We start from the raw sequence: 18108 nt of genomic DNA on the forward strand, positions 1-18108 counted from the left end.
TGGACAACAAGAACTTGTTTTCTAGATTGATTCCATCTATGCTTTCTGCCTGAAGTCAAGAAGTACCTTGGTAACAAGGGACTGCCTTTTAAGGTTCTTTTGATGTTGGACAAATGCCCCTGGCCACCCAGAACCACATGAGTTCAACACCAAAGATGTTAAAGCGGTCTACTTGCCCCCAAATACCATGTCTGTAATTCAGCCTCTAGACCGGGGTCATAAGGCCCTTTAAGGCTCATTACCATGTCTGTAATTCAGTCCCAAACACCATGTCTGTAATTCAGCCTCTAGACCGGGGTCATAAGGCCCTTTAAGGCTCATTACACAGGGTACTCTATGGAAAGGATTGTCAACTATGGAAGAGAACCCTGATAGAGAAGTCTGGAAGGATTGCACCATTGAAGATGCCATCACTGTTTTTGTTTGTTTGTTTTTATTTTTGTCATTTTTAGTTTATTTGTGTGGCAAGTGACAGGCATGAAGATGCCATCGATGTTATAGAAAAGGCCGTGAAAACCATCAAACCCAAAACAACAAATTCCTGCTGGAGAGTACTGTGTCCTGATGAGGGCATGACTTCACAGTATTTACAACAGAGCCTATCAGGGAAATCATGAAAAAGACTGTGGATATGGTTTAAAAAAAAAAAAAAAGGTGGGGAGTACAAGGTTTCAATATATGAATCTTGGAGAAATTTCAGAGCAAATAGACACCACACCCAGAGGAGGAATTACAATAAGACAACTTGATGGAGATAAGCACTTTCAAACCAGTGCCACATAATGAGGAAGAAAACAGAAAAAGCAGTATTAGAAAACAAATTGACCTTAGACAATCTGGCAGAAGGATTCCAAATATCCAAGATTGCTTTTGACTTATTTTACAATATGGACCTTTCTATATGATACAGGCACTGAAACTAACAAAACAGTGAAAGAAGGATTGGTACCATATAGAAATATTTTTAGGGAAATGAAAAAGCCAAAAAGTCGAATTACAGTGTATTTCTGTAAAGTCATACTGAGTGTGCCTGCCTCTCCTGCCTTCCCTGCCACCTTCTCCACCTCTTCCAGCTCTGCCACCCCTGAGATAACAAGATCAATTCCTCCTCTTCTCCTCCTCCTCAGCCTACTCAACATGAAGACAATGAGGATGAAAAACTTTGTGATGAGCTACTTCTACTTAATGAATAGTAAATATATTTTCTCTACCTTATGATTTTCTTAATAAAATTTTATTTTCTCTGGCTTATTTTATTACAAGAGTATAATACATGATACACATACAAAATATGTGTTAACTGCTTACGTTGTTGATAAGACTTCTAGTTAACAGTAGGCTATTAGTAATTTGGTGGGGAGTCAAAAAAATCATAATTCAGATTTTCAATTATGTGGGGGGGGTCAGTGCCCCTAACTCTCATGTTGTTCAAGGGTTAGGGGCACTGACTAGTGTAACTCCCTACAAATACATTCCTGCATATACTCCTAGAGTTTCTGCTAATTTAAGTTGGCAAAATCTTGCCATTCTTTCAATATGGCAGTCCCCAAGTCAGTCCCTACACTTAACCCCAACTTACCATGGCGTGCTGGGATCCAGCTGTAGTTACAGGATTGGAGACAATGAGAAGTGGTGGTAGTATAGAGGTGGGCCTCAAGGACAATAGGCATCCCCTTACAAGGTAAGTGCCTTGGGTGAAATCATTACAGAATCTTCAAACTTAATCTCCTTAGGAGAGGAGGGCCTACTTGTGCTGGCAAGAGAGGCATTTTGGAATCTGGAGGTCCAGGGGGTTCAATGTCATTAGAGTCCTCTCAGATGTCTTCATTCTCAATTCTCAGGTTTCCACGCATTCCCACAGCCCTGTTTCTCACATAAGAGACCTGGCAAGCCTGTGAAATCAGTTAGTACTGTAATTCTGCAAACCACTTGATATTTAGGATTTGGTTTTTGGATATATTGGTCTTCTGACTACAAGAGAGAAGTTATTTTAGGACACTCATAGAAGGTCTGTGGTTCTCAGACGATGCCTTGTTCCGGTTATTAAATCCCCAAGTTGGACATTTTCTTCTAAGCTCAGTAACATGGTCAGATGTGGCTAGCCCACCTCACGATCCTTGTAGTCCTCAATTCCATTATAACATTTTTCATACCACTCATATGGTCTTCCAAAGTACTTCATTATCAGCAACTATAAGTGATAATCAATTCTTTTGCCATGGATTCTTTTGCTAGAACTCGTGACAAGATTATATCACCTTCAAAGCTAGCCAGGTCAGATAACCAATCCCAAATTCCTAACTTTGAATTTCTCATCACTGTAGTGACTTCTAGAACCAAATACTTTATCAGAGTTAATCAATTCAAGAGAACAGCTTTCACTTTATATACTTTAAGCTGGGAGATGTTTTTGTTTTTTTGTTTTGTTTTGTTTTGTTTTGTTTTGAGACAGGGTCTGGCTCTGTTACCCAGGCTGGAGTGTGGTGGCGTGATCTCAGCTCACTGCAACATCTGCCTCCTAGGCTCAAGCCATCCTCCTATTTCAGCCTCCCAAGTAGCTGGGACTACAGGCACACACCACCACACCTGGCACATTTTTATATTTTTTTGTAGACGTGGGGTTTTACCATACTGCCCAGCCTGGTCTCAAACTCCTGAGCTCAAGCGATATGCCTGCCTCAGCCTCCCAAAATACAGGGATTATGGGTATGAGCCACCACGCCCGGCCTTGGAAGATTTTTAATAAAGGGAATTAGATGCTTACAAAATTATTGGGAAGGCTGGGGAAGCAAAAGGCAAGGGAAATAGTTGCTGACTTTCAGAAAATCTGGAAGTACAGGAATCCCATGAAGCTACTATGATCTCAGAAGCTGGAGTGACTATAAGCTTTTTTTTTTTTTTTTTTTTTAACCAGAAAGACTTTTCATTTCTTCAACATCATACCTTTGTCAGGTCAGAGTTCTCATTATTTTCCAATGTTTTTCAGGATGTCAAAAGCAACCAAGAATTGTCAGAGAAGCTGTCTAAGCTACAACAAGAGAAGGAAGCTCTACGTGAAGAATATTTGCGATTATTGAAGCTGCTTAATGTCCATGTGAGGTAAACAAAGACAAGTTCTCTTTTGAAGAAAACTATGTAGAGTAGTTATTTCTTGCTGAACCAGCTCTAGGGCTAAATAGTGCGCTGCTCACTGAAGCAGCCTTTCAAGAGGGCCATAATAAAATTCCTGTTTCCAAAAGTGCTATCCATAGGGCTTTTCCTAGGGATGTGGGGCCTAATTTCTTCTCAAGAGAGGGAAGGAGAAGGGAATTACCATCCATTGAGCTTTGATGATATTGAACTTGTTTTCCCCCAAATACACCCTCTCACTTGCGTTCACACTTTTTTTCACCTCACACACTTTCCTCAGCCTGAACCACCCTCTCCTCATTTAAAGAGCTTTTTTTTATTTTAGAGAATTGACACAGAATATTAGTAATATGTATATCATATAGGTGTTATATATAATGATATATCTGTGACATATATGATACTTAAATACTCTCTCTTTCTATACATACATGCATATATACATATATGTATATCAGTCTAATACCATTGTCCAAAGGTAAAATGACATTTGGCTTTAGGCAGTTAATTTTTTTTTCATTTTACATATAATGAACAACATTGCAAAAAAAAAAATTCTTTTTTCAGATAGTATCTCACTCTGTCACCCAGGCTGGAGGGTAGTGGCACGATCACAACTCACTGCAGCCTCAACCTCCTGGGCTCAAGTGATCCTCCCACCTCAGTCTCCTGAGTAGATGGGACTGCAGTCACGTGCAGCCACACCCAGCTCACTTTTAAATTTTTATTTATAGAGACAGGGGTCTCACTATGTTGGCCAGGCTGGTCTCAAATTTCTGGCCTCAAGTGATCCTCCTTCCTTGGCCTCCCAAAATGCTGGGATTATAGGCAGGCGTAAGCCACTGTGCCCAGTGCAATATTTTTTTCATAATTATTTATGGCACACCTCTCAGCTGTGATCAGTATAAAATTTTTGAATGAAACAAAACTTATGCAGACATTCTCCCAAGTTCACTCCTAGTGTCTTGTCAATAAACATAATTTTATGGTTTTATTATCATAGCTTTTATAAAAGTTTTATACTGTCTTTCTCTTAATATCATCTGATAAGCATTGTGCTTTGTTGCTATAGTCTTCAAATTTGCTATTTCCATATAACTTAATATTTCATGAAGTTGATATGCCCTTGCACTAACAGCAGCAGTTAAACAGGGTACAACTGCTAACAGACTAACAGAACCTAAAATTACAGTGCTAACAAATGTATACCTTATTTCAGGAATAGGGTATAATATAGAAACAGCATTAGAGGAAGAATATGTGTTAGAGCCCATGTGTGTTTCACAGCAAGGGGTCCAGAGAAGTCAGGCAGCAGCTGCAATGGTGTTCCCTCTGTAAGGGCTGTGGCTGGATGTACTTCCTCTCTGAGATCAGGAACCACTCATGTGCGCATTGACCACCTCACAACCAGGGAGCCCTGGTAAAAAACCAAGTCTCAGCTGAGATTTTATTAAATACTTTTTATATTCTGTTGTTCACATAAGCATATTCCTGCCATGTAACCTGCTTCAAGAGCAAAGACTTCTTGGGGGTCTCAACGAGACCAGGTGCAAATCATCATTATCACTGTTATCAAAAAACAATGCTGATAAACTGATACAAACTGCCATGAAACAACTTGGACCTGAGATTATGAGGCCACACACTATTTTAATCTTTCTGTTTCCCTCTGTAATATGCTTGACCAACAGTCAGTGCCAAACAGGCACTTTAGCAAAACAGTTTAGGTTAATCCTAGACCTGCTGGAATTAACTCTCACAACATAATCCTAATTTGGTTAAGAATTACTCACTAGTCTGATGGTTGAATATTTTTATTTTGCTATTATATTTTTCATTTTTAAATTTATTTTTATAGAACTATAGATCTTAAAATGTGTTGACAAACATTCCGAAGTATCCTACTATTATTGGAAAGGGGTCCTGAACCCAGACCCCAATTGAGGGTTCTTGGAAATCATGCAAGAAAGAATTCAGGGCGAGTCTAAACAGTAAAGGAAAAGCAAACTTACTAAGAGAGTAAAGAAATAAAAGAATGTCTACTCTATAGACAGAGCTGCCCCGAGGGCTGCTGGCTGGCTATTTTTATGGTTATTTCTTGATTATAAATATGGGGTGGATTATTCATGTGCTTTCTGGGAAGGGGACAGGAATTTACCAGAACTGAGGGTTCCTCTTTTTTTTAGTCTATATAGGGTAATTTCCAGATGTTGCCATGGCATTAGTAAACTGTCATGGCGCTGATGGAAGTGTCTTTTATCATGCTAATACATTATAATTAGCATATAATGAGGCGTGAGGATGACCAGAGGTCACTTTCATTGCCATCTTGGTTTTGGTGGGTTTTGGCTGGCTTCTTTACTGTATCCTGTTTTATCACTGGGATCTCTGTGACCTGTATCTTGTGCCAACTTCCTATCTCATCCTGTGATTTAAGAATGCCTAACCTCAGCCAGGCGCGGTGGCTCACGCCTGTAATCCCAACACTTTGAGAGGCCGGGGCCGGCGGATCGCGAGGTCAGGAGATCAAGACCATCCTGGCTAACACAGTGAAACCTCGTCTCTATTAAACATACAAAAAATTAGCCGGGCATGGTGGCGAGCTCCTGGCAGGAGAATGGCGTGAACCGGGGAGGCGGAGCTTGCAGTGAGTCGAGATCGCACCACTGCACTCCAGCCTGGGCGACAAAGTGAGACTAAAAAGAATGCCTAACCTCACGAGAATGCAGCCCAGCAGGTCTCATTCTCATTTTACCCAACCCTTAGTCAAGATGGAGTTGCTCTGGTTCAAATGCCTCTGACGCTACCAAATTTTTCTGCCTTCATTATGTAAGAGTAGCAATTTTACCACATCCTCGTTAGCATTGAGTCTAGTATTGATGGGGGACAGAGGTTCTGATGAAATTTTCCCCAATATTCTTTGTTTGAGATATAATTTGCATATAATATATGCAAAGATTTTTTAATATACAATTGGATAAGTTTTGACAAATGTTTGTGTCCATATTACCACCACTCCAATGAAGATACAGAACAGGGCCAGGCGCAGTGACTTACGCCTGTAATCCCAACACTTTGGGAGGCTGAGGTGGGCAGATTGCTTCAGCTCAGGAGTTCAAGGCCAGGCCAGGCAAGATGGTGAAACCCTGTCTCTACCAAAAATACAAAAATTAGCCAGGCATGGTGGTGCACATCTGTGGTCCCAGCTACTTGGGAGGCTGAGGCAGGAGGACCACTTGAGCCCAGGAGGCAGATATTGCAGTGAGCCAAGATCATGCCACTGCACCCCAGCCTGAATGACACAGTAAGACTCCATCTCAAAAAAAAGATACAGAATATTTCCACTGTCCCTTAAAGTCCTCTATAACCTGTTTGCAGTTGATCTGCACCTACTGCTTTTCCCACCTTCCTCCAAGTTGCCACTGTTCTGATTTCTGCCTGTCCTGGAATTTCTTCTAAATGGAATTACATTACATGTAATTGTAACCATAATAGGTTTGTTGCCCAATGCACACAGCAAGTCAATACACCAAGCCATTGGGTTGCAGCAGAGAAAGAGGTTTAATCGTAGAGTCATCAAATGAAGAGATGGGAGGAAACCTCAAACCTATCTCCTTGAGGAACTTAGGATCAGGGTTTTTAAGGGTTTTGGATTGGGCCAAAATGTGAAGATGGTTAACAGGTCAAAGAGTCCAGGGTGAAGTCATGGGACAGGGAGATGAAGAAGCTATATTCTCATACTGATGCTGTTCCTCTCTGGGGGTCTTCAAACTGGTTGCTGGAATCTGTTTCTGAAAAACATCTTAAGCAATTCCGTTTGTTTGTTTGTTTGTTTGTTTGTTTGTTTTTTGAGACAGGATTTCACTCTCTTGCCCAGACTCTGGACCACAGTGGCCTCATCTTGGCTTATCACAACCTCCACCTCTCAGGCTCAAGCGATTCTCCTGCCTCAACCTCCCGAGTAGCTGGGATTACAGGCGCGTGCCATTACTGCCTGGCTAATTTTGATATTTTTAATAGAGATGGGGTTTCACCATGTTGGCTAGGCTGGTCTTGAGCTCCTGATCTCAAATGATCCACCTGCCTCAGCTTCCTATAATCCCTGCTGGGATTCTAATGTTAGAGGTCCTGTCTATAGGAACAATGGGGATGCAAATGATCAGTATCTAATGCTGTGTGACTTTTAGCAACAAGGAAGTGGACCAAAGTGAAGCCCGATTAATGCTTTATCATAATTATATTGCTGTCCAGAACCCAGCATGTACTTCCTGTCAACCTTGTTGGGGCAGCTTCATACTCTTTTGTGTCTGACTTCTTTGTTCAACATATTCTATTATTTTTAAGTGCACTTATAGACAGAAATTAGTCACTTGTCATTTTATTTTGAATTTCTTTTTTGTTGTTGTTGTTGTTTGTTTGTTTTTGAGATGGAGACTCGCTCTGTCATCCAGGCTGGAGTGCAGTGGCACGATCTCGGCTCACTGCAACCTCTGCCTCCTGGGTTCAAGTGATTCTCCTGCCTCAGCCTCCCAAGTAGCTGGGACTACAGGCGTGTGCCACCACGCCCGGCTAATTTTTGTATTTTTAGTAAAGACAGGGTTTCGCCATGTTGGCCAGGCTGGTCTCAAACTACTGACCTCAGATGATCCACTCGCCTTGGCCTCCCAAAGTGCTGGGATTACAGGCGTGAGCCACCACACCCGACCTGTTTTGAATTTCTTTGATGGCTAGTGAGGCTGGATGTTTTTCCACATTATTTGTACACAGCCTTTTAGGGTGGTGGATTCTGACCCCACTGCACATGCCTGGGCTCCAACATAGATGAATAAAATGAAAACCTTTGGGCATGACTTCCGTCCAGACTGGAACCCCAGATGGCTGCGCTCTTGCTGAGACATGTTGGTCATCATTGCCTCCAAGCCCACTTTAGCCCACAGCTCTGTATCAGAAATGCTGTTCCTTTGGGAACCATGGCCAAAGAAGAGATGGAGCAGTTCTGGAATAAGAATATAGGTTCAAACCGTCCTGTATCTCCCCACATCACTATCTACAGCTGGTCTCTTCCCATGGCGATGTCCATCTGCCACCGTGGCACTGGTATTGCTTTGAGTGCAGGGGTCTCTCTTTTTGGCATGTCAGCCCTGTTACTCCCTGGGAACTTTGAGTCTTATTTGGAACTCGTGAAGTCCCTGTGTCTGGGGCTAGCACTGATCCACACAGCTAAGTCTGCACTTGTCTTCCCTCTCATGTATCATACCTAGAATGGGATCCGACATTTGATGTGGGACCTAGGAAAAGGCCTGAAGATTCCCCAGCTATACCAGTCTGGAGTGGTTGTCCTGGTTCTTACTGTGTTGTCCTCTATGGGGCTGGCAGCCATGTGAAGAACGGAGGTTCCCAGCATCATCTTCCTACACCTTATTACATTCATCCATCTTTCTGTTTTTCATTCTTATCTCCAGCCTGGGAAAAGTTCTCCTTATTTGTTCAGATCCTTTTGTACTTTCAGATCCCCTTGGAGCAGTAGAGTACCTTGTAGACTGTAATAGTGGAAAAGGGTCTAGTTTTCCCCTTGTTTCTAAAGATGCGGTGGCTGCAAAAACTCCCCTTTTTTGCCCACAGCTTGCCAACTCTCGGCCTAGAAGCAGTTATTCTGTCTCCATATTGGGCTTTGATTTGTGCTGAGGGTCAGCTTTTGGCTCCTTCTTCCTGAGACAGTGGAAACAATGCTAGCTCTGTGGCTTCTGCCCTGGGGACTGGGGGTGAGGCTTTGGGTGCCACTGCCTGTGGGTTGCTGGCTTAAAGGACAATTCTGTTCATTGGTGAGAACCCAGGCCATTAACACCTACACAGTGTTATTGAAAGAAGAGAGGTGGGGGTGGAGGGGAATTAGTCTGTCCCAGTTAGAGGGAGATAAAGAGGGCTAGTTAGTTCTTGGAGCAGCTGCTTTTGACACAAGAAGAAGATCCAGAAAATTATTGAACATATTAATGGTTATTTCTTTTTCTTGGATTTCCAGAAAAGCCTCTTAATTTTGTGCTTTCTCATCAAAGTCATGTACCCTTTTTTTCTGAAACTGAATTAAAATACTCATTTAAAAAAAAAAAAAAAAGGCCGGGCGCGGTGGCTCAAGCCTGTAATCCCAGCACTTTGGGAGGCCGAGACGGGCGGATCACGAGGTCAGGAGATCGAGACCATCCTGGCTAACACGGTGAAACCCCGTCTCTACTAAAAAATACAAAAAACTAGCCGGGCGCGGTGGCGGGCACCTGTAGTCCCAGCTACTCGGGAGGCTGAGGCAGGAGAATGGCGTGAACCCGGGAGGCGGAGCTTGCAGTGAGCTGAGATCTGGCCACTGCACTCCAGCCTGGGCGGCAGAGCGAGACTCTGTCTCAAAAAAAAAAAAAAAAAACCTTTGGGCATAGGGTCTGTGGATCAACACTTTTCTAAAAGCATCCTTGTGTGATTCTAATGTGCATCCAAGGTTGAAAACTATATTTAGGAAAGAAAATGGAAAGAATTATTGAAACTCTACATTTATTTTTGTTTTCATTTCCCTGATCCCAGTCCCGACTTTCACAGACAATGGTTTTTTTTTTTTACATTTTCTCTACCACTTTTCCAGAGAAACAATTCCCTTGCTTTTTTCAAATTGAAGTATAGACAACCCGGTTTTATTTAAACACAAGCTAAAAGTTGCTCCTAAATTTTAAAATGTAAATATTGTGCCACCTCATAAAATTAATAGTTAACAAAGCCAAAAACAAGCATAGAAAATCTACATATTCTTCGGGCAAGGTAGGCAACAGAACTTCAGACTGAACCAATAGTTGTGACAGATTGCCAGCAATGACAAGGGAAGCTCTAAGTTCTCACCAGCTGTACTGATCAACATGCTTTCCAAACCGTGTATAACACTACAGAGAGTACCCTTAATATCAAATAATAGGAGAATAATTAGGTGAAGCATAATATAGTCACTTAATAGGACATAATACAGCTGTAAAGGATGATGGCTGTGAATATTAGATAACAATGTGGGAAAATGCTTATAATGTAGTAAGTGAAAAGAGCATACAATAAACATTTTGATGTAGACAATGTTTAAACTAAAGATACTTATAAAAGGAATTAGAAGGAAATGCAATATCATAGTACTGGTCATCTTGGGAGTTGGGGATTTTCCCAAACTTTCTGTAATTAATTATTTTAAATAACAAATTGGCCTGGCATGGTGGCTCACGCCTGTAATCCCAGCACTTTCAGAGGCCAAGACAGAAGGATCACTTGAACCTAGGAGTTCGAGACCAGCCTAGGGAACAGAGTGAGATCTCTTTTCTACCAAAAAAAATTTAAGGAATAAATTTATTTTTTTAATAACCCAAATGGCAGAATAAGAGAGTAGCTGTGTGGCATGAGAAGTTAGAGACTTGGGTTTTAATATTCCAGTACAGGATAGGTGAAAGAAATTCCAGAAGGGTAACACCCAATGGAGTTCTACTTGCCCACTGCCTAGACAGAGCTGATGATAATCAAGACAGGGAAATTGCAAGACAGAAAGAGATTAATTCATGCAGAGTCAGCTGTATGGGAGACCAGAGTTTTATTACTCAAATCAATCTCCCTGAAAATTTGATGATTGGGTTTTTAAGGATAATTTGGTCGGTCGGGGGTTAGAAAGCAGGGAGTGTTGACTGATCAGGTCGAAGATTAAATCACAGAAAGTTGAAGCTGTCCTCTTGCACTGAGTCAGTTCCTGGGTGGGAGCCACAAGACCATATGATCCAGTTTATCCATCTAGGTGGCATCAGCTGGCGCACCTCAACACAGGATCTGCAAAATATCTCGAGCACTGATCTCAGGTTTACAACAGTGACTCCTAAACCATAATTTCTAATCTTGAGGCTAATTTGTTAGTCCTGCAAAGGCAGTCTAGTCCCCAGGCAAGAAGGGGGTTTGTTTGGGGAAAGGGCTGTTACCAAGTTTGTTTTGAAGTTAAACTATAAACTAAGTTTCTCCCAAAGTTAGTTGGGCCTACACTAGGAATGAACAAGAACAGCTTGGAGGTTAGAAGCAAGATGGAGTTAGTTAGGTCAGATCTCTTTCACTATCATAATTTCTTCAGTTATAATTCTTGCAAAAACAGTTTCAGAAGTACATGTTGTATTATAAATGATGTCAAAACATCAGAGCAACTGTGAACAGCTGGGAAACCCAGAGGATGGCAGGTACACTGCTGTATCTTACGTCTCTGAAGCTATAGACTGGAGGATGTTGAAAACCAGTGATATCTTTTTTTTTTTTTTTTTTGAGAAGGAGTTTTGCTCTTGTTGCCCAGGCTGGAGTGCAATGGTGCCATCTCAGCTCACCACAACCTCCGCCTCCCAAGTTCAAGCGATTCTTCTGCCTCAGCCTCCCAAGTAGCTGGAATTACAGGCATGCAGCACCACGCCCAGCTAATTTTGTATTTTTAGTAGAGACAGGATTTCTCCATGTTGGTCAGGCTGGTCTAGAACTCCCGACCTCAGGTGATCCACCTGCTTCGGCCTCCCAAAGTGCTGGGATTACAAGCGTGAGCCATCGCGCCTGGCCGAAAATCAGTGATATCTTTTACCAAACGTTCCCAGTAAAAAGGAGAATGAGAACAGTTATGAAGTGTACCTTTTTGTAAAGAATACCTCCTTGTAAAGAATCTAAGTCACAGCTGTGGTAATTATGAACACAGTCTGCAAAAGTATGTGCCTCATATTATGTAGCAGGTGCTGATGGTGGCTCAATGGATCAAAAGCCTAGGCTCCCTCTATCTTGTTATTGCTTCAACATCTGTAACATGTTGCCCTTATCCACATAGTTCAAAGTAATTCACTACCATACCCACATTTCAGCCAGTAAGAAAGAAAGAGGGGAAGGCAAGGGCATTCCATTTTCCTTTAAGGCACACTACTTCCATTCACATTCTGTTGGCCAGAATTTACTTACGTGGACTCATCTAACTGCAATAACTCATCCTATGCTGAGTAATATTCTGTTGGCCAGAACTCACTTACATGGCCTCATATAAATGAAAGGAAAGCCAGAAAATGTAGTTCCTATGCTGAGTAAACCAGTGCCCAGCAAAAAATAATTGGGGTATATAATGTAGAAGAAGGAGAAATTGGATTGGGTACAACCCCAGCAGTCAGTCACTCCCGCATACACTGACAAGCAAGCTATATCTAGCTTTGTATACATGCCTCTGGCCTACAGGAAGCCAAACTGCTCAGTTTGGTATCTGACTAAATTAATCTCTTTTGGGAAAAACATGCAAAATGATTCTTTTATGTACACTTAGCAAATAGGAGAAAGAGGAGGACTATTTTGGAAAATGGAGGAGTCTTGCAAAACGACATTTAAGAGTAAGACATAACTTTGCAGGGTCCAAGGGAAAACTTCTCCTTTACCCTCTGAAGGTTCACTGAAAAATCAACCAACAAAAGGCAGATAAATAGGAGAAACAGTATGCAAATCTATTAATGTGCATGGGGGAGAACCACAGAAAGATTACCCCAGTCTCCAATGAAGTATAGAAGCTTATACACTATCTTGAGATTACAGAAAGAATGGGGGCTTAGATCATGGCAAAACAGTCATGGGAAGGGGAGAAGAGGAGGCCTCCCTAGCAAAGGTGGTCTTGTTATATAGATGAAACCTCCCAGGTATTATAGCAACCCTCAGAGAGAACAGATGGTCAATATTGCTTTCACACCTTTAAAGGTTTCAGGCTCTCAGTTAATCTTTGCTAGATCTGACAAGGGAAGGAAGGCCCTTAGTGAAAGCCTGTCTGAACATATTCTCTATAGATGCAAATCCCCGCCCCCCATCCGCCTGCTCCCACAAAAGACAACTTTTCAACTATTCTTGTATTTCCAGTCATTCTGAATAGGTATCTTGAAATATGTCAAGGAAATATACTTTGGAGTGAAATATTTTAGTTTCCTTCAACTTATAAGGATATAGGATTCCCTTGGAGTAGTTCTTTCATACCAGTTTAAATAAAATTAGCATGGTTCTTCCAATCCCATCTGGTTGTACAAAACGAAGTGTATCTCATCAGGAGAAATCAGGGATATCTGTTTGCCTACCTTTGTTAGTATTATAGCAGTAGGGTATGATGGAAAGATCATAGGCTCTGGGGTCAGATTCTTCTCTTTAGAACAACTTCTTTTAAATAACTTCTCAGGAGCTAAATGATAAAAACCTATGAACACAAAGAGGGAAACAAGAGATACTGAGGTCTGCTTGAGGAGCAGGGGAAGAGAGAGAGGAGTAGAAAAGAACTATTGGGTACTGGGCTCAATACCTGGGTGATGAAATAGTATGTGCAATAAACCTCTGTGACACGTTTTTACCTGTGTAATCAACCTTCACATGTACCCCCAAACCTAAAATAAAATAAAATAAAATAAAAAAGTTTTTATAAAACTAGAAAACACCAGTAACCTTGACCTACAATATTTGAGGAAGAGCTGCCTGCAGGGAAGTTCAAACAAGAGTGTGGGGAAATACCTACAGACCTCTGTGGCTCAAGATCTCAAATAAATCAGGCAGAGCACAGTTATTCAAAGTATGTGGGACAATATGAGGGGCAAAAAAAAAAAAAAAGTAACTTGTCTGTCAGGAATCTCCAAGACTCCCCTCAGGTTTGATGACTCCCTAGAATGAAGTGCAAAACTCAGAAAAACAGCTGTGGTTATGGTTTATTACAGTGAAAGGATATAGATTAAAATCAGCTAAGGAAAAAGGCACACAGCTCACAGATCTCAAGGAAAGACTTACTTATGTTATCCATCTATTACAAAGGATATTACAAATGATACAGATGAACGGCCAGGTGGAAGAGATGAACAGAGCGTCCCTTCCCATGAAGGTACTTGGAGCTTCTATGCCCTCTCTGGGTGCACCACCCTCCAGGAACCTGTGTTCAGCTATTTGGAAGTCCCCCAAACCCAGTCCTTTCAGGCTTTTTTGAAAGCTTCATGAGGTGGTCATTGTCAACCTAAAGGGAAGAAGCTGAGGCAAAATTAATATAAGTAGAGAGTTTATTTGATCCAGGCTTAGGGATTGCAACCTAGGAGCATAGATTCAAGTTGCCCTGAATATACAATCTGATTAGCAGAAGTTACAAGTGGATTTTTAAACAAAAATTGTATTTTTAATTTGTATAGGTACATAGTAGGCATGGATATTTATGTAGTCCAGGAGATGTTTTGATACAGGCATGCAATGGGTAATAATCACATCATGGAGAATGGGTACTCATCCCCTCAAGCATTTGCGTTACAAAGAATATGATTATATTCTTTCGGTTTTTCTCTCTTTTTCTTTTCTTTTTTCTTTCTTCCTTTTTTTTTTTTTTTTTTTCAGGGTCTTGCTTTGTTGCCCAGGCTGGGAGTGCAGTGGCACAATCTCAGCTCACTGCAGCCTTGACCTCCCAGGCTCAAGTGATCCTTCCACTTCAGCCTCCACAGTAGCTGGGACTACAGGCATGTGCCACCACACCTGGCTAATTGTGTTTATTTTATTTCATTTTATTTTATTTTTATTTTATTTTATTTTACTTTATTTTTTGAGACGGAGTCTCGCTGTGTGGCCCAGGCTGGAGTGCAGTGGTGTGATCTGTGCTCACTTCAAGCTCCACCTCCCGGGTTCATGCCATTCTTCTGCCTCAGCCTCTGGAGTAGCTGGGACTACAGGCACCTGCCACCACGCCCGGCTAATTTTTTGTATTTTTAATAGAGACGGGATTTCACTGTGTTAGCCAGGATGGTCTCTATCTCCTGACCTTGTGATCTGCCCGCCCTGGACTCCCAAAGTTCTGGGATTACAGGCTTGAGCCACCGCGCCCGGTCTAATTTTGTTTATTTTTGTAGAGTCAAGGTCTTACTATGTTGCCCAGGCTGGTCTCAAACCTGTGTGCTCAAGCGATTCTCCTGCCTCACCCTCCTAAAGTGCTGGGATTACAGGCGTGAGCTGCTGCAACTGGTCTGTTTCTTTAGCTATTTTTAAATGTACAATTAAAAAAAAAAGTACAATTATTATTGACTATAGTCTTATTCATTCTTTATTTTTTATAGTTAAAGAACTATTTTTTTATAGTTATACCCATTAACCATCCCCACCTCCCCCGCATTCCCCCACTACTCTTCCCAGCCTCTGATAACCATCCTTGTAGTCTCTATCTCCATGAGTGGAATTGTTTTGATTTTTAGATCCCACAAATAAATGAGAACATGTGATGTTTGTCTTTCTGTGCATGGCTTATTTCATTTAGCATAATGACCTCCAGTTCCATCCATGTTGTTGCAAATTACAGGATCTCATTCTTTTTTATGGCTGAATAGTATTCCATTGTGTATAAGTACCATATTTTCTTTATTTATCTGTTGGTGGACATTTAGGTTGCTTCCAAATGTTGGCTATTGTGAACAGTGCTGCAACAAACATGGGAGTGCAGATATCTCTTCGAAATACTGATTTTCTTTCTTTTGGGTATATAGTCCTCAGCGGGATTGCTCAAATGTATGATAGCTCAATTTTTAGGTTTTATTGTTTTTTGTTTTTGGAACAGTATTGCACCATCTTGGTTCACTGCAACCTCTGCCTCCCAGGCTCAAGCAATTCTTCTGCTTCAGCTTCCTGAGTAGCTGGGATTACAAGCTTACTTAGGCACCACTACACCTGGCTTTTTTTTTTTTTCTTTGTATTTTTAGTAGAGATGGGGTTTCGCCATGCTGGCCAGGCTGGTCTTGAATTCCTGAAGTGATCCGCCCGCCTTGGCCTACCAAAGTGCTAGGATTACAGGCATGAGCCACAACACCCAGCCTCAATTTTTAGTTCTTTGAGGGACCTCCAAGATGTTCTCCATAGTGGTTGTACTAATTTACATTCCCATTAACGGTGTACGAGGGTTCCCTTTTCTCCACATCCTTGTCAGCATTTGTCATTGCCTGTCTTTTGGATAAAAGCCATTTTAACTGGGGTGAGATGACCTCTCATTGTAGTTTTGATTTGCATTTCTCTGATAATCAATGATGTTGAGCACCTTTTCATATGCCTGTTTGCCATTTGTATGTTTTCTTTTCAGAAATGTCTATTCAAATATTTTGACCATTTTAAAATCAAATTATTGGATTTTTTTCCTACAGAGTTGTCTGAGTTCCTTATGTATTCTGGTTATTAATCCCTCATCAGATGGGTATTTTGCAAATATTTTCCCCATTCTATGGGTTGTCACCTCACTTTGTTGATTGTTTCCTTTGCGGTGCAGAAGCTTTTTTTAACTTGATGTGATTCCATTTGTCCATTTTTGCTTTGGCTGCCTGCACTTGTGGGGTGTTACTCAAGAAATTTTCGCACAGACCAATATCCTGCAGAATTTCCCCAGTGTTTTCTTATAGTACTCGCATACTTTGAGGTCTTAGATTTAAGTCCTTAATCCATTTTGATTTGATTTTTGTATGTAGTGAGAGACAGGGGTCTAGTTTTATTCTTCTGCATATGGATATTTTCCCAGCACCATTTATTGAAGAGACTATCTTTTCCCTGGTGGATGTTCTTGGCACTTTTGTCAAAAATGAGTTCACTGTATGTGTGTGGATTTGTTTCTGGGTTCTCTATTCTGTTCCATTGGTCTATGTGTCTATTTTTATGCCAGTACTGTACCATTTTGGTTATCATAGCTCTGTGTATAATTTGAAGCCATGTAACGTAATTTCTCCAGTTTTGTTCTTTATGCTTAGGATATCTTTGGCTATTCTGGGTCCTTTGTGGTTTCATATAAATTTTAGGATAATTTTTTCTGTTTCTGTGAAGAATGTCGTTGGTATTTTGGTAGGGATTGCATTGAATCTGTAGATTGCTTTTGGTAATATGGACATTTTAACAATATCAATTCTTCCAATCCAAGAATATGGAATATCTTTCTATTCTTTGGTGTCCTTCAATTTCTTTCATTAGTGTTTTATAGTTTTCAGTATAGAGATCTTTCACTTTGTTGGTTAAGCTAATTCGTAGGTATTTAATTTTATGTCTGGCTATTGTAAATGGAACCGCTTTTTAATTTCTTTTTCAGAATGTTCCCTGTTGGCATATAAAAATGCTACTGATTTTTGTATGTTGATTTTGTATTCTGCAACTTTACTGAATTTATTTATGAGTTCTAGTACTTCTTTAGTGGAGTCTTTAGGTTTTTCCAAATATAAAATTATATCATCTGCAAACAAGAATAATTTGACTTCTTCTTTTGCAATTTGGATGTCCTTTCTTCTTTGTCTGATTGCTTGAGCTAGGACTTTCAGTACTATGTTGAATAACAATGGTGAAAGTTCACGTCCTTGTCGTGTTCCAGATCTTCGAGGAAAGTCTTTAATTTTTCCCAAATTCAGTATGATACAAGCTGTAGATCTGTCATATTTGGCTTTTATTATTCTGAGGTATGTTTCTTCTGTCCCCAGTTTCTTGAGAGTTTTTATCATGAAGGGATGTTGAATTTTATCAAATGCTTTTCCAGCATCAATTGAAATCATCATATGGTTTTTGTCCTGTTGATATGATGTATCACATCATTTGTCCTTCTGTTGATATAATGTATCACGTTGACTGATTTGTGTATGTTGAACCATCCTTGCTTCCCAGGGATAACTCCCACATGGTGATCTTTTTAATGTATTGTTGAATTTCGTTTGCTAGGTTTTTCATTTGTTTGTTTTGAGACAGGGTCTCACCCTGTCACCCAGATTGGAGTGCAATGGTGTGATCTGGGCTCACTACAAACTCCACCTCCCAGGCCCAAGCGATCCTCCCACCTCAGCCTCCTGAGTAGCTGAGACCACAGGCATACATACACCATGATGCCCAACTTTTTGTAGAGATGGAGTCTTGCTATGTTATCCAAGCTAGTCTCAAACTCCTGAGGTCAAGCTATCCTCCTGCCTCAGCCTT

General features: G+C 40.9%; 1 protein-coding gene, 1 long non-coding RNA gene and 1 pseudogene across 13 annotated transcripts in view; 2 read left to right on the top strand and 1 right to left on the bottom strand.

The window, feature by feature from the left end:
* Nucleotides 1-13695, bottom strand: part of LOC108586682 — a 70198-nt gene extending 56503 nt beyond the window's left edge. For both annotated transcript variants that reach the window (XR_002522950.2, XR_001904263.3), the window contains exon 1: nt 13251-13695. This is a non-coding gene — a long non-coding RNA (uncharacterized LOC108586682). The remainder of the gene's footprint in view (nt 1-13250) is intronic.
* CCDC30 (coiled-coil domain containing 30) overlaps nt 1-18108 on the top strand; it is a 190376-nt gene that overhangs the window by 141237 nt on the left and 31031 nt on the right. For all 10 annotated transcript variants that reach the window (XM_021940150.2, XM_031667593.1, XM_031667607.1 and 7 more), the window contains one exon: nt 2987-3099. In XM_021940150.2, coding sequence (XP_021795842.2) covers nt 2987-3099 — 113 coding nt within the window. The remainder of the gene's footprint in view (nt 1-2986; nt 3100-18108) is intronic.
* On the top strand, nt 7823-8583 carry LOC103884101 (annotated as a pseudogene). Its single transcript, XR_646585.4, has one exon. The product of XR_646585.4 is annotated as a succinate dehydrogenase cytochrome b560 subunit, mitochondrial pseudogene (transcript).

The sequence above is a fragment of the Papio anubis genome, chromosome 1 (genome assembly GCF_008728515.1).
Source record: "Papio anubis isolate 15944 chromosome 1, Panubis1.0, whole genome shotgun sequence".
NCBI lineage: Eukaryota > Metazoa > Chordata > Mammalia > Primates > Cercopithecidae > Papio > Papio anubis.